Genomic DNA, 20,094 nt, shown 5'->3' with positions numbered 1-20,094 from the left:
GTAGTTAGGGGAAAAGTACTGGAATCTTTACTTATACTTAATTATGTACCTAAGCCTGCCGTTAAAGGAGTGAAGGACTTTTTCCTAGGTTTGTAAACTATCTGAGAGTTTCAGTTTCCTTGCATTTAAAATTGAAGGAATTTGACCAAATACCGGTGGTTATTAGCTGTGCCCTCTCTTGCATTCAGCAGCACATTGGCAAGTGTGGTTCTCATTGAGTGTGCAGTTCTCAGTGAGAACGCATGAGGAAGGATCCATGAGGAACTGCAGTGGAGGGGGGAGGGGTTTGGAGGTGGGGCTGCTAGGATAGGAAAAAAGTCTAAACTTAGTGTAGAAGAGAGAAAAGACTGATGAAGGAAAAGGTGGGAAATGGCAGAAGGTATAAAGCACCAAATGTATACAGCAGGTTTCTAGAAGATACGATGTTATCAATATGTATTTCTGTATATTTAGGAAGACTCAGAGCCTGTAACTTCTAAGGCCTCTTCAACAACTACACCTGGTAAGTTCAAGGGATACATTTTCATCTTTATGAACTTTATCTAAATATTAGTACTTCTCAATTAAAAATTCTCCCTTTCCCCATGTTTAGATCAAGTGACTGCTTAGCTACTAAAACGTTAAAATTCTTGGTTCACACTTGAAAGCACTGACTTTCTCCTCTACCTTTTGTGACCCTGAAGCAGCTGTTCATTTCTCTATGACATTGGGAGATATATTAAAATCCAAAGTGTTTTTTCTATGACTTTCTCTGAAAATCATCATTTTTACACATTCTATGTATATTATTGTTAATCACTTGAAGTTACTCATTTAAAGAAGGAAAAATATGTTATTTAGATGAAAGAGAAACACTTTAGTAATTGATTCTTAAAGGCGAGGATTTTACATGTCATGTCTTCATATTTGACTAAATGACTAAACACTGAACGCCTGTTTCTCCCCCTACCTAATTTGGAATGAAGTTTGATCATTTTGATAAATTAATATTTAGAGTTAGCCATAGGAATCGACTATAGGGAAATGCCTATAACAACCACTCATTCTCACTGAATAGTGACTCTGTAGTGGCCTGATTGCTGTATTATAATTAATATTGTAACTGTGAATAATTTTTCCTCTGTATAGGACTCAAATCAGTTTATGTTACCTTCATTAAAAGTTCTATTGTTTGTGATTTACTTATTTTTACCTTTATCTTCCCCAAATCAGTATACATGCTATTACTAAACCATAGATATTTTAGGACTCAGCTATAATTTAGAGCCACAGAACTTTCTGGAATTTGAAAAGAGCTATGAGCCCTCTCCAAGGGAAGAAAAAATCATATTTTTATACAAAACTGATCATCATTTCAAAATATTCACTGATTCCCTGAAGGTTATGTACAGACTCCTTGTCTAATGTATATCCCCTTATTTAAAACATGGAAAAGTGAAGCATGGATTTTGCATGTGTTTTTTTTGTGTGTTTGCACATGTGTACCATTTTTATAAAATTAAGGATTCATTCGAAAGGTCTAGAGGTTTTTTTACTTCACTTGCTGCAGTTAGTTTTTTCCCCCTAATTGCCACATGTTAGACACCTGCCAGGCCAAAAAGAAGCGAAAGATGAAGTCACCCTAAACACAAGAAATTCATGGTTCAGCTTGGATGCTGAGACACACACACAAGTGAAAAGTTAATGTTTCATAACCACATGTTGAATATTAAAGAAATGTATCAAGGGGAAGGAGATTGTATAGTTAGGAGTCACCTGGATCATCTTTGTAGGAAAAAGTGACATTTTGCCTTCCCTTGAAGAGTATTTCGCTTAGCTGGAAGTAGAGAAAGGAGTGCTTTTTCAAAAGGAAGTGGGTATGGCATGGGCAGAGATGGGGAGTTGGAGCTGGAAGAGACTAGGAGACATGACTTCGCCTGTCTCTTATTTAGTGACAGTGTTCTTACGACCATCCCCTGCCTGTCCAGTTGTCCTTTAGGATTCCCCTCTTTTCCCCTACTCTGGGGGTATCTCTTGGATGTGTTTCTGATTCTGTCTGTCGTGGACATCCTCATCTGATTATCTGACGTCCACTGGCTCAGTCTGTGGTGGTCAGTGAGAGAGTGTGTTAGCTTTGAGAATACAGAAGGAGTAATGATTAACTGGTTGATGGACAAGGAGTAAAGCAAGATGAATGCTGACTTTGTTTCACTAGATGACTCAAGGCAGCAGAAATCCGGAACATAAGCAGTGCTTCAGGCTTGAGTTGAGAGTTGAGTTTAGCATACATGCATGTCCATAGGCCAGCTGAGGGGCCACAGTAGAACTCGGCAGGTTTTCAAGCTAAAATTCTGCACAACTTAGACGTGATTCTTCTGTGGCCCAAATTTGTTCTTCCATGAGAGGCTACCACTCCGAATTTCACCTAGTCATCCAGTGAGGCCAGTGACAGCATCAGTGAGGCAGCCGAGGTTAGCAGAAACAGTTTAGAACTTCGCTTTTCAAAACACAATCAACTGAAAGCTCAGAGAAACCTAATTTTATTTAACTGGAATTGTCTGCTAAGTCCTAACAATTGGTTGTGTGAAAATCAAGGAAATACAGTAGAATGAGATGATTCTGAAATATATTTTGAGTTGCTTGAATTTTTTGCCAAGAGGTCTGTTTGAATTTAGATTAAATATTGAAGTACATGAACACATTAAAGATTCTTTTTAAAATAGTTTAAAAGAGTGTATAGTTCGTACTCTCCCATTCTAATAAATTTAAGCTATCCTTATTAATTTAAAATAATTCCTACAATTTCATTGTAATTAATCAAAATTATCCTACCCTTATTCATATTATTCTATTTTTATTAGAGAAACTTGTTACCATCTGGTGTATAGAATTACAGTATTGTAAATTTAACAATCTTAAGTTCTTCATAGAGAAAGTTGTCACACTTAGTTGCTTAGTAATTTCTTTTCATTTTGGGATCTGAAATTATGCAAATTAGAATCCTAACTCTGGGTGCATATAGGATATTTAACTTAAGTTCTTTAATTTTTAAAGAACCGACAAGAAAACTTTGGGAAAGAACAAATACAATGAATGGCAGCAAGTCACCTGTCATTTCCAGGTAATCATTTTTTTTTCTAAGTTTTATATTACAGTTGTATCTAAGAAGAAATTAATATCTGTGTTTTTATGGGTCTGAATTCTACCATATGCTTATTATTATCACCCAGGTTGTCTGAAATTTCTAGATAGCTTTTATTCCTCCCAGTACTTACATTTTGAAAAAATTCAAAACAACTACAGAAAAATTGAAAGAATAGTATAGCAAACATTCATGTATCCATCACCTGGATTCACCAGTTATTAACATTTTGCCAGCATTGGCTTGATCTCTTGTCTACACATCCACGCTTTTTTCTCTCTGAGTAGTTGGAAGGCAGTTTGCAAATATGTGCTGCTTCAGCCCTAAATGCTGCTTCAGCATTTTTCTTAAGAAACAGGACGTTCTCCTGTATAACCTCAATATCATTATTACTGTCAATAAATAACATTGAACTTTTGAAAGAAACATAATGCTTTAAACTGAAAAGCAGCTGGAGAGAAAAGGCTACAGTGTTTAAGAGAGCAGAATAAAACCTAAAATTTTGAATTTATAAAGTAGAAAGATTTATTTTTCAGTTGAAACTTCTAATTATAGTCGAGTTAAGAAAGATAATGCCCAGGAACAGCACTAGTTAATCCATGTTTCTACAAGTGGCTATGTGTTGCATGGTCAAGCAAATTCAGTATTCCTTAGCCAGGCATATTTTACTGTCATAACTAACTTTATATTATAGGTCTTAAACATAGATGAACCATTTTCTTGGTTTATGAGACAGTTTAAAGGACTCATATTTCTCCTAGAAAAAAGTGTGTGTCTTGAGAATGAAAAGTTTTTTTTGCCTTTTGTTTCTGAGCTGTTTGCCTTATTTTTGCCTCATAAAAAAGCAGGCTTAACGTCTAATTATAGAAGCCTAATTTTAAAAAATATAAGAATAGACCTTATATTGTCACAGGTCTGTTGTACATGAGCTTCAGTGTAAATTTGGATTGGTTTTTTGTGTGGTTCTTCCTGTTGGTGGGAACGATTTGGTGATGACATAGTTAATTAAATTTCACAAAGAAACTGGGCCTTTTTGAGTGTATAGAAGCTTTCAGTTTCTTTGTGACTGAAAGATGAATATATTTGGCTGGAATTGCTTTTGGTGAACATGTTTCTTCCACAGAGTGGAAAAACTGCATTTATGTTCCCAGATACCTAATTGATGTGGCCTTCTAAAGTATCTCTAATAGTAGTTACAGATTTTCTTCAGTAGCACTGTACAAAACCCAGTTTATCAAGGACTGTGCATATCAGAACAGACCTGTGATGTGCCCTGTCCTTTGAAGTTGCAAATTGTAACGAGGAGGAATGCCTTCTCTTTGTCCCTGCTTTCATCCCTGCCTCATTGATGGGGATTCCATAGTGAGCTTGCCTAAAGCTAAACTTAAATTCATGGCAAAAGTTCTATTGAAGATGGGACATGGAAAAACTCCTCCAGGTGGAATGTATGTGTTCCTTGATCTGGTTGGGTTCATTTAATAGAGGAAAGAATATTCTCTCAGAGACTTTTCAGACTTCTAAAGAAAGTTTAATAAATGTTCTAAGCATCACTATTTTAAAAATATTTTGTATAGATTAATCAAATATGGGTTCTTATTATCCAGTAATGTATTGTAATCATGTTCTAACTCTGGTAGATGGTTTTCCTCTCTTTTCCCAGAGTGAACATTCTAAAATGCCCAATTAAAGAACTGTATTGCTTTTCTTCCTAAGTTGCTCCCCTCATTCCTTCCGAAAACAAGTATATTGGCTTTTTATTTTTTTGCTTTTATTTAAGCACACTTTATCATTGCACAGTACTGAAATTAAATACGCAGTGTCAAAATTATGTTAGTGATAAGATCGATTAATATCCTGTAATATATATGCTGTACTAAGTGAAGGTGTCAGACAGTGGAATAAAAGCAAGAATGTTGACCTATGGCTGATTCATGTTGAGGTTTGACAGAAAGCAACAAAATTCTGTAAAGCAATTATCCTTCAATAAAAAACATAAAAAAAAAGCTCTAAATCATGACTGGAATGTAACGTTGGAAAGTTTGTGAATTCTTCCCATAGCATTTATTGGGAGCTTACAGATCTTGTATTCAAGATGGAAAAAAGTTCTTTACATGCCTCCTTAGAAGAGCTAATTTTGTATACTTCAAGCTACAGTGATTTTTACTGTGCTTTTTATTTGAGTTTATAGTTTTATTTATATTCACTCTAATAGAAATGTCCTGTGTTTTGATACTTGTTGAATTTTTATGTAAGTAGGTTTTACAGTATGTAACAGTAGCCACTACATAATGATTTTTTAAAAGAAGTCTCTGTAATTATCAAGTGAACAGTGTCCTCACATAACTAGACTTAGTCTCCAAGTAATCTTTTTTTTCTTTTTACAATTATTTTAAAGTTAATGGACTCCTTTAGTTCTTCTTCTGTTTGCTATAACTAAAAACCTGTAAAACAGTAACAAAATGAGAATTATTTTTAAGAGTTCTATTGTGTATCCCTTTAAATGGTTTTTCCCCTTCATAGACGGGATTCTCCAAGGAAAAATCAGATTGTTTTTGACAACAGGTCCTATGATTCATTACACAGGTATCATCCTGATGTGACTTTGTGATTTGAGACTTTTAAATAACATTTTCAGGATAGGGCTGAGCTTTTTCTACATGGATTGGTAATCACCACAAAGGAGAAATGACGATAGCATGAATCTTTCATATTTAGCTGTATCTAAAACACTCTTTTAGAAAAAATTCTGAGTGATTTTAGTGAGAAAAATTAATAGTATTCATTTCCCTGCCATCAGCTTATATTTGGATTATGAGAAATATAAATGGTCAGCATACCTGAAATACAAGAATGAGAACCGAAGTCCACATATATCGAGAGTGTCTAGCTTTTGCATTTTATTTTAAAAGCCATTCTTTTTCTAAGACAAGGCTTTAAGAAGTTGAACAGAAGATCCTGTACTCTTTGTCACTGGAAGACGGGGCAGTATTACAGCCACAGTGACTAGCCATTGTGAATAATTTACTATCTGAAGAAAATCTGTTTCCTACATACTTTGCAGTAAATTGAGTATCTTTAACAACCTAGCATCTAATATCCTTGAGCAGATTATTTGCTTGCTAGGAAAAGTCCTGTTATACCATTTTTTAATTAAGAAAACTTAGGATATGAACCATGTATTTCTTTCTTAATTAAAAAAATTGACAATTTCTTAAGATCCTCAAGTGCTTAAGCTATATTTAGAATTAATTTGGCAGAACAGGGACTTAAATAGTTGCAGTACAGTTATTTTATTGACAGTATCTAGAGGCAACACTCTCATTATAAAGAAATAAAAATTCCCCTTTTTTGTTATCAATTATGGTGAAAACCTTAATGTTAGAAATAACTGAGATACTATACTCATGTTACTGTATGCATCTGTTTTTTAAAATACACATCAAGTCTACTGGGAGCATAAATAGTATACAGGAGGTTGTCTTTGGTAGTGAGTAAGGAGTTCTGTAATCAGACTCTATTTGACCAAATTGTTTTTAGCTACAGTTATTTTCATGCCATTGATGATTAAAATATTTGGCAAGTTCATTTTGTTAGCCAGTTAAATTTGCATAAAGTATTTATAGTACAGTAGTGAAATAATTTTTCCTGCTTTTTTTTGAGGTGGTTTAATTGTTTTGACCAAAGACTTATTTAGAAAATTTGCTAACACATAGAAAAATAGCATTTAACCATGAGATTTTCTGTTGTAAATCTTTCCAGTTTGATGCTTTCATACATAGTATCCCCCTGAGATAATGTTGTTGACAAACCTTTTTTAAAAAGTGGTGATTACGTCTTTCCTTAAGTATGAAAAGTTCCCCCCTTTAGTTAATTATCACGGTGGTGGTGGTGGTGGTGGTGGTGGTGGATTGCATGTTAGCATGAATTAAAGTTTTTAAAAATTGCATGTCTCCACGATTTTTTTTTATTATATAACAAATAATTTTCTGGATTGTTTAGTAAATATGGATATATTTATAACATACTCCCTGGTTAAGTAACAGACTATTGTTATTCACATGAATTTCAAGGATATTCATTATGTAAGTTTAGTAAAAGGAACCAAAACAGTGTTTGTACCAATTAAATGTGAAATGTAAAAGAAAAGCAGAATGAATAATAATTTACTTCTGGAGAGCAGGAACAGGCAGTATGGGTAAATGAAATGCGTAAAAGTCAGCGTTTATGATACTTACTGTATAGAGCGGATTTTGCAGTGCAGCGTGACTTGCATACTGTGGATCTCAGTACATCTTAAATGACTGTGGAATTAAGTCACCTCCTCAACAAGGTGATAAAGGTATATTGTCTCAAGAAGAAAGGAAGTATGTCATATAAATCTTATCCAGCACAGGCCTAGCTCAGTGCCTCTTGAATGAAATTTTATGAGTTATTATTTTTCTTGTTCATATACACATAGCAGCAGATATGTAGTAAAATTAGTTGATTTGCTTCACAGCAATCTTTTAAGCTGTCATATGTTTCATATAAATGTGACTCAAGATTTCATCTTCAAACACAGTGTCTATGGGTTTGAAGTATAATATGCCTTATAAGAATTTTAAGTTTGAAAAAGTTATGCCTGTTAAGTCTTGGTTCAGATTTCTCACATTGGTATTCTGCAAAGTTGTAAATATGTGACCTAATAGTTTTCATTTGTGTTGATTTGTGACCCTTTAAAAGTGGCCACTTAATATATACTAGAAGCTGAAAATGAAGTATCATTCAGTTAAAATTCTAAGTTTTTCCACTTCGTATTTTCTCCTATTGCCAGAATTGGAGAGGGAGTCATGACTGACTGACTTGATTTTGAAACTTTTTGCTTAAAATGTGGCTAATTCTTAAGACTTATTTCTTCATGTAAAATTTTTTAACAGAAGCTCAACTTTTAAAAATGTAATAATGATTGACAGTCTGCTTCTGTCTCCTTACCATCCCCCTGTTTTTTAAACAAAGTAAGTTTGTGGAAGTAGTTAGATGACCATTCAGATACCATCTTTATAAAAACTTCATTGGGAAATAGCCACAAAGCCAGTAGGATATAAACATACTTTTTTAAACTTAATAACTTATTTTCAACTTAATAATCGTATTTCCAAGATGCTTATTTATTTTGATGCTTTTTATGGAATGGAACGCATACAAAGAAATCATACTCATTAAGCAATTCTGCCCCCCACCCCCCACCGGAAACCAAGGCATAGAATTTGAAAATTGATTTATACAGAGTGAAACAGTCTGGTCTTTATCATTTCCCTCTCATTGGTTTGCCAGATATTTAGTAGATAGCATACAGTTTCTAAAGGAGAGAACAAGATTGTGTTACTTGGGCTGGGTCGTTGCAGCTGGCCTCCCGTCTGTCCTGGTCACGATGCCACGTGTTACCCGTCACCCTCCTCGTGCCCAAAGAGCGTTGTCCTCTACTTTTTACTGGAAGAGTCTTGTCATGTTATCAACTTTTTCTAATTTCTTTATAAATACTGATAATGCTGTAAAAAGAGAAAAATATTTTTGTATATCCTAATTAGTTCTACGACTATTAAGATAATTAACTCTTTAACACGTGTTTTAAGAAATCTACTCTAATCTGGTGTTGGGTTGGTAACTTTGCAATTACTAATGAACTCATTAAATATGCTAAGCGTTATTTACCTGTCCTGAAAATTTCATTTGTCCAGACCAAAATCTGCACCTTCGTCACAGCCCAGTGCCAACGGAGTCCAGACGGAGGGACTGGACTATGACAGGCTGAAGCAGGTGGGTGCCCAGCAGCAGCTTCCCTTTGTTTGTACTTGTTCTTTTTTAAAAAATAATCCCATGTACGTATATTTGACAGGTTGTGAATGTATTTGAAAAGAATATAGGCTTGATATTTTTATAGAAATTAAACAGTAACATTCATGCTATATTACTTCTTTCAGATCCTCAGTTTTTGGTTCACCAGTTTGCATAAAGGGCCAGCAGTGATGGAGGGTAGGGGCAGTGGTTTAATGTAATAGGATAAACGTTAAATGTAAGTGTATGGTGTACAGTTGTTCAAGAGAAAAAATGGGCTTGTGCTTACCATCGGCCAAAACAGACCCACCAAGTCTGGTTTTAGCAAGAATGTAAGGAAAAAGAGTACTCTCACATATTTCTGTGAAAGGAAGCAGTTTGGGGGAGACATCAATAAGAAAAAGATATTGTTCATATTTTGGATACAGTATGCATTGTGTTTAATACGTATATACACAGGAAGAAATGGAAGGAGTAATAGGTAATTTTGGAACCTTGAACTATTTTACTTCTAAAAGAGGTAAAATAATTTAAAATGATAGTGTTTTAAAAGATTGGAAAAGGAAGGCTAAAGACGTCTTAGTGAAACAACTATCAATTTTGTAGACCTGATAGTTTTGCCTGTAATGAACAATTTAGTCTTTGTCTCCTTATCCTGCACTTCAGAATAGCCTGAAAGATAACAGTGGTACTGATCACTATAATAGGCACTTACTGACTGACTGGCAGACCTCAGTGTTACACATTTGCTGGGTTATTAGCGTGACATTGTCTCCTAATCCTAGTAGTAGTCAGATAACACAGTGTCTGTACTCAAATTGTGCACATCAGAGGTTCAGAGAGTTTGAATTTACTCAGTCCCATAGTCAGGATCAGAATCCTGTCTTTATCTTTAGAGCCTGCTTTCCCCATTCCATCACTCATTTTTTAAAGTATCAGCCGTTTGAGTGGGGCTTAAAAGAGTACCAATAATGTTGCAGTATAATGAGTTCAAAGTAAAAGTTAAATAGGAATTAAAGCAGCAAATAGTAACAGTTTCGGATCAGCCTAGCTTTTATACTACAAAGCTGTTTGAACAGTTCAGTTATCTAATTTGAAAAGCATGTGGTCATTGATATCAAGTGCTTGTTTCCTGTGTGTTAAACATGGCTTTCTTTTCTTGAAAAATATCTTGAAATGGAGCACTTGCACACAATTAAAATATGGTCAGTTCTTGACTCTCTGAAGTAGGAGACTTGAGGAGAGGAATAGATTTGATCTTAGGACTGATTTTAAGTTAATTTGAAAAAGAATATCTATTAGTTCTGTGCCTCAGTTTCCTCACTGGGAAATGGAGGAAATAAACTAATTGAAAATTTTCAACCTTATTTTAGACATGAAAAGGTTTTTTTAAAAGATGAGTCATAAACATAGAGCTATTTAATTTTATTTAAGGTGTGTGCAGTGCTAAAGAAAGTCATAGAATTTGAAATTAATTCTTCCAAATGATAGTTGTTTTTCACCCATTAAAATTATCACCTTATTAGTCCTTTTAGCGTTCATGTTACACCATCTTTATTTTTTAACTAGAGGGTGTATCCATTATTTCAAGTTGAACTTTATAAATAGAAATTTTGAAAAATAAGTAAAGGCAGAGTGGTTATCATAGAGGTAAGAGGGTCTAGAGCATCACTATTAAATAGAAATATTGGGCTGGCCAAAAAGTTCAGTTCAGTTGCTCAGTCATGTCATGTCCAACTCTTTGCGACCCTATGGACTTCAGAACGCCAGGATTCCCTGTTCATCACCAACTCCCAGAGCTTTCTCAAAGTCGTGTCCATTGAGTTGGTGATGCCATCCAACCATCTCATCCTCTGTCATCCCCTTCTCCTCCTGCCTTCAGTCTTTCCCAGCATCAGAGTCTTTTCCAGTGAGTCCGTTCTTCACATCAGGTGGCCAAAGAATTGGAGTATCAGCTTCACCATCAGTCCTTCCAATGAATATTCAGGACTGATTTCCTTGAGGACAGACTGGTTGGATCTCCTTGAAGTCCAAGAGACTCTCAAGAGTCTTTCTCCAACAACACAGTTCAAAAGCATCAATTCTTCGGTGCTCAGCTTTCTTTATAGTGCAACTCTTAACGTCTGTACATGACTACTGGAAAAACCATATCCTTGACTAGCTGGACCTTTGTTGGCAAAATAATGTCTCTGCTTTTTAATATGCTGTCTATGTTGGTCATAACTTTTCTTCCAAGGAGCAAGCATCTGTTAATTTCGTGGCTGCAGTCACCATCTGCAGTGATTTTGGAGCTCAAAGAAATAGTCTGTCACTGTTTCCACTGTTTCCCCATCTATTTGCCCTGAAATGATGGGACTGGATGCCATGATCTTATTAGTTTTCTGAATGATGAACTTTAAGCCAACTTTTTCACTCTCTTTCACCTTCATCCAGAGGCTCTTTAGTTACTCTTTGCTTAATGCCATAAGGGTGGTGTCGTCTGCATATCGGAAGTTATTTATATTTCTGCCAGAAAATTTGATTCCAGCTTATGCTTCATCCAGCCTAGCATTTCTCATGATGTACACTGCATATAAGTTAAATAAGCAGGGTGACAATATACAGCCTTGACGTACTCCCTTCCCTAGTTTGGAACCAGTCTGTTGTTCCATGTCCAGTTCTGACTGTTGCTTCCTGACCTGCATACAGATTTCTCAAGAGGCAGGTCAGCTGGTCTGGTATTCCCATCTCTTGAAGAATTTTCCACAGTTTGTGGTGATCTACAGTCAATAAAGCAGAGGTAGATGTTTTTCTGGAATTCTCTTGCTTTTTTGATGATCCAGTGGATGTTAGCAATTTGATCTCTGGTTCCTCTGCCTTTTCTAAATCCAGCTTGAACATCTGGAAGTTCACAGTTCACATACTGTTGAAGCCTGGCTTGGAGAGTTTTGAGCATTACTTTGCTAGCATGTGAGATGAGTGCAATTGTGCAGTAGTTTGAGCATTCTTTGGCATTGCCTTTCTTTGGGGTTGGAATGAAAACTGACCTTTTCCAGTCCTGTGGCCACTGCTGAGTTTTCCAAATTTGCTGGCATATTGAATGCAGCACTTTCACAGCATCATCTTTTAGGATTTGAAAGAGCCCAACTGGAATTCCATCGCCTCCTCTAGTTTTTTTCGTAGTGATACTTCCTAAGGCCCACTTGACTTCTCATTCTAGGATGTCTGGCTCTAGGTGAGTGATCACACCATTGTGGTTATCTGGGTCATGGATATCTTTTTTGTATAGTTCTTCTGTGTATTCTTGCCACCTCTTATTAATCTTCTGCTTCTGTTAGGTCCATACCATTTCTGTCCTTTATTGAGTCTCTTTGCATGAAATGTTCCCTTGGTATCTCTGATTTTCTTGAAGAGATCTCTAGTCTTTCCCATTCTGTTGTTTTCCTCTATTTCTTTGCATAGATCACTGAGGAAGGCTTTCTTGTCTCTCCTTGCTATTCTTTGGAACTCTTCATTCAAATGAGTATATCTTTCCTTTTCTCCTTTGCCTTTCACATCTCTTCTTTTCTCAGCCATTTGTAAGAACTCCTCAGACAGCCATTTTGCGTTTTTGCATTTCTTTTTCTTGAAGATGGTCTTGATCACTGTCTCCTGTACAATGTCCAACTATAGTTCTTCAGACACTCTATCAGATCTAACCCCTTGAATCTACTTGTCATTTCCACTGTATAATCGTTAAGGGGTTTGATTTAGGTCATACCTGAACAGTCTAGTGGTTTTTCCCTACTTTCTTCAGTTTAAGTCTGAATTTGGCAATAAGGAGTTCATGATCTGAACCACAGTTGGCTCCTGGTGTTGTTTTTGCTGACTGTATAGAGCTTCTCCATCTTTGGCTGCAGAGAATATAATCAGTCTGATTTCAGTATTGACTGTCTGGTGATATCCATGTGTAGAGTCTTCTCTTATGTTGTTGGAAGAGGGTGTTTGCTATGACCAGTGCGTTCTCTAGGCAAATTGCTATTAGCCTTTGACCTGCTTCATTTTGTACTCCAAGGCTGAATTTACCTGTTACTCCAGGTATTTCTTGACTTCCTACTTTTGCATTCCAGTCCCTTCTAATGAAAAGGACATCTCTTTTGGGTGTTGGTTCTAGAAGGTCTTGTAGGTCTTTATAGAACTGTCCAACTTCAGCTTCTTCAGCATTACTAGTTGGTGCATAGACTTGGATTACTGTGATATTGAATGGTTTGCCTTAGAAACCAACAGAGATCATTCTTTCGTTTTTGAGATTGCATCCAAATACTACATTTCGGACTTTTTGTTGACTGATGGCTACTCTACTTCTTCTAAGAGATTCTTGCCCACGGTAGCAGATACAATGGTCATCTGAGTTAAATTCAGCCGTTCAGGTCCATTTTAGTTTGCTGATTCCTAAAATGTCGATATTTACTCTTGCCATCTCCACTTTGACCACTTCCAATTTGCCTTGATTCATGGACCTAACACTCCAGGTTCCTATGCAATACTGCTCTTTACAACATCGGACCTTGCTTCCATCCCCAGTCACATCCACAACTGGGTGTTGTTTTTGCTCAGCTCTCTCTTCATTCTTTCTGGAGTTACTTCTCCACTGATCTCCAGTAGCATACTGGGCACCTACCGACCTGGGGAGTTCATCTTTCAGTGTCCTACCTTTTTGCCTTTTCATACTGTTCATGGGGTTCTCAAGGCAAGAATACTGAAGTGGTTTGCCATTCCTTTCTCCAGTGGACCACGTTTTGTCAGAACTCTCCCCCGTGACCTGTCATCTTGGTGGCCCTATGTGGCATGGCTCATAGTTCATTGAGTTAGACAAGGCTGTGGTCCATATGATCAGATTGGTTAGTTTGTTAGGCTTTTTCCAAATGAACTTTTTGGCCAACTCTATGTAACATGGGTCACATACTTCAAATTTTTAGCAGGTGCATTAAATATAGAGAAATAGGTTACATTCTCTTTAATATATTTTTATTTAACCTGATGTAGCCAAAGTAATATTTCAGTATATAATAACCAGTATTTTAAAATTACTGACTAGTTATTTTACTTTACTTTCTTCATAGTGAATCTTTGAAATCTGGTGTCTAATGTTTACAGTGCATCTCACCTCAGACTTGCCACGTTTCAAGTGCTCAGTAGCTATGTGTGGCTGGTCTTCTGTCTTAAGACTGTGTATGTCTAGCAGGGTCCCATCCTCCTACTTCCCCACCTATTGGGGCAGCCCCCAAGGGCCCTCTAGGGGAACCCTACATTCCGTGAAGCTTAGTTTGACAGCTCTGGTGATTCCTAAGCAGTCCCCATAGTTAAGGCCAGATGACAAACTTCCCAAGAGCTGATTGTCCAGTCTGTGTCTTCTTCCTTTAAACTTGTTTATGGATTGCCTCTTAGCTCCCAAAAGACTAGATTAAAAGCAGAGCTCTTATGTTTTATAGGGATTATCTGAATCATACCTTTCACGGCATGACCAGGTAATTATTTTAGGTTTAGAAGACGTTCTGCTTCATATTTTGCTAAGCTAGAATAAGCAAAGATTGGAAAGAGAAGACTATTAAAACAAATTTTACCAAAGTTAATCTTCTAAGTCATAAATCATGAATCTGGAAACAAAAGACAGAGGTAACATTTTATACATTCGTAAAATTTTATATGAGCAAGAATCTTTATTTATTTTCTGTATTTCTGATGTTTTTCTCTAATATTTTAGGACATTTTAGATGAAATGAGAAAAGAATTAACTAAGCTAAAAGAAGAGCTCATTGATGGTGAGTGTCTAAACAAATTTGCTACCCCTGCAATGTTTAAAAATACCCATTTTAAAGAAAATGAAGATTAAAAAAATACCTAGTTTATTACTTGAGGGCATGAAACAATTACTTTTCCATATTATCCTGTCCTTTACCTGGCTTCGGATGCCAAAGAGAGGGTTTCTATCCTTCATATAATGGAAATTATTTGTTAACACAGGGTATACAAAATTCCTCTTAAGTTTCCGATATTGAATAGTATTAGATGGAAAACTCCTTTTCACATCCCATCCCACTAAACTCCTGTTTTGAGCCCAAAGAATCAGTGTTTTCCTTTTGTGTACAAAATGGAGAGAATATATAAATGTATATAAATTGATGTTGTCATTGTAAAAATAAGAAAACAGATTTCTTCAATGAAAGATGCACAGGTAGTGTATCTTTGTATTACTGTGAGTTTGAATGAAGTCATTAAGATTTCTTAAGAATGAATCACACATTTATATTACCTTATCATTATATTTACTTTTAATATTTTTCCTTTTCCTGCCAGCAATCAGGCAGGAACTGAGCAAGTCAAATACTGCATAGAGAAACAAACTAAGGAGAGACAGGACTTTAATCTGGAAAAAGAAGAAAATAAAAACCTGCAAAGAACAACTGTTAGCAACAACAAAACCCTTACATTTTGTGAGCTGTGAGAAGAAAATGGAGATACACAGTCAGAAGGAGGGAAAAACCAACATACTTTGAAAGCCTTCAAACATTACTACTCCGGCGGATAAGCTATTTCCCTCCCAGTTTGCTGCTTTTTTCTGACCTTTACAACAGGATGGAAGAGAGTCGTATAGGAGTTCCTGTATCAGTTATGCAGAAAATTACTAAACCCGTCAGGCAAGATCACCGTGCATTGAAAATATTTTCATGTCAAGAGAAAATTGCACATTTTCCACAGTCCATTGCTAAAATAAAGAGGAGAAAGGCTTGAGAAGTTTTGTTTTTCAGAGAATGCTGATGAAGAATTTAGCAAGTGATGCTATTGTATTGTAAATGTTTCTCTCAGGTTTGTCTTCCTATCATATTTGATATTCCATGGATAATTGAGGTCAGCCCTGTGTAGGTTAAGATCATAAAATGTGGAACAAATGGAATTGTATGTGCTTTCAAAAGGTGACATTTATAAGAAAGTGTCCTAAAAATGATTTGTCCAGAGTGAGGAATTTTAGAATGATAGGAGGTCTCTCGAGTTTAGCCTTCATGCAATTTTGTAGATTCAAACATAAAATTCATCCAGAATTTAAAGATTTAGATGCCTTCCTAAATTGTTACAATGCTTTACCAAATCTATGACTCCTACATAACACAAACCAGTGGTCAAATGTAAAACAATATATTGTAGATTTACTGTAGGTTTTCAATCTTTTTTAGATTTATGCATGTGGACATTTTTATAACGTAATTACAACCACCACAAAAATTAGCTTTTTTAATTGCAGACAGTAATGCATGTTAAACTAATATGTAGTGGCCTTTTCAAGGCCTAGTCCCAGGGAAAACATTTTGTAGAGTATAGGGAGTGGGAGGAGGGGAAGGAATAATTTTTTATTTAAAGTTAATTTCTGCACTATCTTTTTTCTCAGTTATCTGCATGAATAATGATGAGGAATATTTTGTGACTTTAATTGGTAAATATGTTAACAGAACCAAGTACTTAATCTTTTACATCATGTCTTCAGCTATTTGTATTTTAATTCAGTAACTTCAATGGTCTGAAACATGATTCTGAGCTTCACATGAATTCTGTCTTACTGTGGAATTCAAGCGTTCGATCCCTGAATCTGGCAGTTATTACCTAGGTGCCCTGCAGTTATCCAGGTGTTCATTCCTGACTTCAGAGCTGCTTTTGGACTTTTATGTTGAAATACTAGAAAAGTAGCAACGATGGCAGCAGTTAAGGTCACAGAAATCATCGGATAAAGGGAAAAATGACGAGGGGTCCTGCATAATTTTCTTTTAATAACTAAAGTGAGACTTAGGTGGTAGGAAGAAGGAACTAGATGCTCTACTTACCACCATGTGCGTGTGTGTGTGTGCGTGTTTGTGTGGGCACTCACGTGTGTGTGTGTGTGTGTGTGTGTGTATAATGCACTCCCTTTTCTTTGAAACTTCTAAGATTAAAATAGGGGAGAAATCCTGTATGTTACAATGATAGCATTTTTTGAAAATCTAGGAAATCAAAAATTCTCCAGGCTCTCCATCTTGGTTTATGCTTGAGTTGTTATGTGCCATATTTGCTTTGAAATCTTTGATTATCTGTAGTTTTACTAAAATTTTGAAGAAATAATCCACTGTTGTCTGCTTTCTGGATTTCTTAATCTACCTTCATAAGACAGAGCTTGTTGATAGCATAGTTTTCTAAATGCAGGTTTGCAGCCATCACCACTTCAACGAGGTTTGAATGAGGAAATTTTTTTTTTCTTATTAAAACAGTTCCTGTTTCTGTAGAAACTTCACTTTTAGATTAATCTGTGATGGATGAGCTATCATAATTCAAATATGCAGTTCTTTTTCTATCAGCTGTTCATTGTCATCCAACAGTAAAGACATTAAAGATGCAGCAAGCTTAAAAAGTACTACTTTCTTAAAGAAATAGGAGGCATTTCCATCTTTATTACTGTACTTTTGGTTATGCAAACACTTTGGAGATATAAATGTTTATGTCCCCCATAAATCTGGTCAGAAATCATTTTTGATTTTGTTGATTAAGTTAAACAGTAGGATAGAGTACTGGGTACAAGTGGTCCAAAGTAAGATAAAAGTCTACGCTAAAAATGCTAGATCTTGAAGAAGAAACTGGTTTATGCACTAAACGTTTTGTGCCTTGGTCTAAATATTAACATGTCTGTGTAAAAATGACAAAAAGAACCAGTGTTGAATCATGTTTTATTTCCTGTCATTATGCTTTATCCCAGACTGCTAAATGTGTTCTTTCCAAGAAGTTTGATTGAATTACTGTGTACATTTACTGTCCTGTGTGACAGTTTTGTCATTGTTAGAGATTTCAGTAATTAAAATGGGAAACAGAAGCTTAGATTATTTTCCTTATCAAAACTATGTTCCTTGGAGCCACGTTATTATGATGGTTTTCGTGCTCTTGTACATTGGATGTCTTAAGCTGAGTACAGTTTAGGGGATCCTTTCTAATTACAGGAAGGTGGTACTTTCCTTTAACACTGTGATCTGACCTGTGACAAATCTGTACTACACACTATGTAAATGGCTAACAAGTCAATTGCAAACCAACTGAATGTACAAACCTTAGTGCTGGTGCTGAAATCTCTTCAGAATAGTCATCATGATCTCAAAGTTTGTTTCAGAATTTGCAAGCATCAAGTGTCAATCAAAACTGAAGATGAAACACTAATGAATGTTGAATTCTCATGCTTTAGGTGTACTTCCTTTATAGTTTTTGTTTCTCTGCTATTTTTACCATACTGTTCCATTTAAATTTCCTACACGCTAACTTCGTTTGTGCGATTGAAATAAAATTGCAGTATATACATGTTGCTTGTTTGTGACACTTAGATAATCTGACATAATCTGTTGGTTCTAAATAAGTTGTTTTGAATGTAAAAAACACTCTTTAAAATCCATGACTTCATTACTTAAAAGTTTACCTATCACGACACTATTCTTTAAAGATTTCATAAGTCATAAATACTAAGTAATGTATACAAAGGGAATGTGTGATCATGTATCTACTTTTTGCTTGAAATAACTGTTGGGTGTTCCATGTTTGTTCTTATTTTCTCCTGGCGCAGCTTGGTACAGTGTCTTACAGTCAAGAGAATGATAAGTGTTTTAAGTTCACTCCATTTTGTTCTATAGCAGAGATACGTTAAATTAAGCTAATTGATGCAGTTAAAATTTTTCTTAATATAGTTTGCAGCATAAAGGACATTGTATAGTCAAGGGCCTTATTGGGTACTGAATTTTAAATGTAGTGAAATCTGTATCTGTAGTGTTTGTTTATGCAGAATACTGAGTTCTTGATACCTGCATATACACAGCAGTATGTTTTATCGGACTCTTATGCAGTATTAATTTTGAGTTTCGCTTTAAAATTCTGTCTTCTTTAGAAACACAACAGCCTTTGTCTTTTTTCTGCCAGCAGACCGTAACTTTACCTTCCCTCATCCTCTCTACTTCTCATGGCCCCCGTGTCCCTGCCACTCACTGACATTTGCGGTTATTACCCAGACTACAGTTGTACACATATTAATCGGCTTTTTTCTCTGTATCCCGTCTCAGGTTCTTGCTTCCCTTTGTGTAAAAATTAGAATGTTTGTCTACAAACTTAAGAATCACTTCTCATTTAAAAATGAATGGCGTACCAGGCGGTAACCTTTAAAATTTGCCTAGATACAACTTTGTCTCCTAAATTTGTATATACTTCTAGCGCCCTTGTAAAGAATTGCCCTTTAAGTTCTACAGAGTAGCATTATCCTGTGAAGCAGTTTACAGAGGTATGCTGCAGCTTCTCTGTGATTCCTTTTTGTAGTCATCATAATTTTATATCTAACACCATTACCCTTTAAATTCTATTGATTGTAAGCATAAAAGTGACATCACATAAAACATACTGCGTGAAGGAACTCTGTAGGAGCTCTTAATTCCTTTTTGAAGCTATTACATAATCCACTTTCCTAAGGACATTTACTCCAGTCACATTAAAGCTCCAAACTTGTTCCTGGTAGTACTGTTTTTGTTTTTAATAGAAAGATGAATTCATATCTGTTCATTTTCCTCAAAGCTCAATGGGATGAGAAAGGGATCCCAAGAGTATATTGAAATTACCGATGCGCAATACCTCTGACTTTTTGCTAAGAAGCCATTTCATATTTAGACTTAGACACTTCTAAAGTGTAGGTATAAGGAATCTTTGTCAATCTGGGCAATTAAAATTGTCCCAGGTACCTCTGGCTACAGAAAGGCACAGTGGAGAACATTTATTCTTTTTTTTTTTTTTGAACATTTATTCTTAAGGGTAGCTTCCTCTTAAACACATTTGCTTAAGAAGCTAAAGCTGGTAACCTCTCAAGAAAGGACATTTATATGAGCCAAGGACTGTTGCAGGCCTAGAGTGCAGACTCTATTCCAAACATCCACATAGGGTGTGGGTTAGGTTTGTTCCCTTTATGTTGTCTCTAGTTCTTTTTTGAGGCTCAGGAGGTTTTCATATCTGTTCATAATACTGGAAAAGTGAAACCTTCAAATTTTCAAAGTCTAAAATTGATAAAATATTACTACAGCAAATTTAAGGTGGTTAGGGATATGCAGCATCAGCGTAAATGGAGGTCTACAATATGGTCCTTTTTGATACCAATGGTGAACTCA

General features: G+C 35.6%; 1 protein-coding gene and 1 long non-coding RNA gene across 10 annotated transcripts in view; one reads left to right on the top strand and one right to left on the bottom strand.

The window, feature by feature from the left end:
* ENAH (ENAH actin regulator) overlaps window positions 1-18,259 on the top strand; it is a 157,356-nt gene extending 139,097 nt beyond the window's left edge. For 6 of the 9 annotated variants that reach the window (XM_043923936.1, XM_043923935.1, XM_043923937.1 and 3 more), the window contains 5 exons: window positions 454-502; window positions 3,034-3,100; window positions 8,839-8,917; window positions 14,658-14,715; window positions 15,251-18,259. In XM_043923936.1, the coding sequence (XP_043779871.1) occupies window positions 454-502; window positions 3,034-3,100; window positions 8,839-8,917; window positions 14,658-14,715; window positions 15,251-15,288 (291 nt within the window). In that variant the 3' untranslated portion in view covers window positions 15,289-18,259. Of the gene's footprint in view, window positions 1-453; window positions 503-3,033; window positions 3,101-5,641; window positions 5,705-8,838; window positions 8,918-14,657; window positions 14,716-15,250 lie in introns of all 9 variants that reach the window. The other 3 variants (XM_043923941.1, XM_043923938.1, XM_043923939.1) reach the window with 1 other exon arrangement.
* Window positions 8,500-20,094, bottom strand: part of LOC122707932 — a 29,459-nt gene continuing 17,864 nt past the window's right edge. Inside the window, exon 3 of the long non-coding RNA XR_006344962.1 lies at window positions 8,500-8,649. This is a non-coding gene — a long non-coding RNA (uncharacterized LOC122707932). The remainder of the gene's footprint in view (window positions 8,650-20,094) is intronic.

Source organism: Cervus elaphus, chromosome 14 (genome assembly GCF_910594005.1).
Source record: "Cervus elaphus chromosome 14, mCerEla1.1, whole genome shotgun sequence".
NCBI lineage: Eukaryota > Metazoa > Chordata > Mammalia > Artiodactyla > Cervidae > Cervus > Cervus elaphus.
Note: the sequence above shows the minus strand (reverse complement) of the source record. Positions and strands in the feature narration are given on the sequence as shown.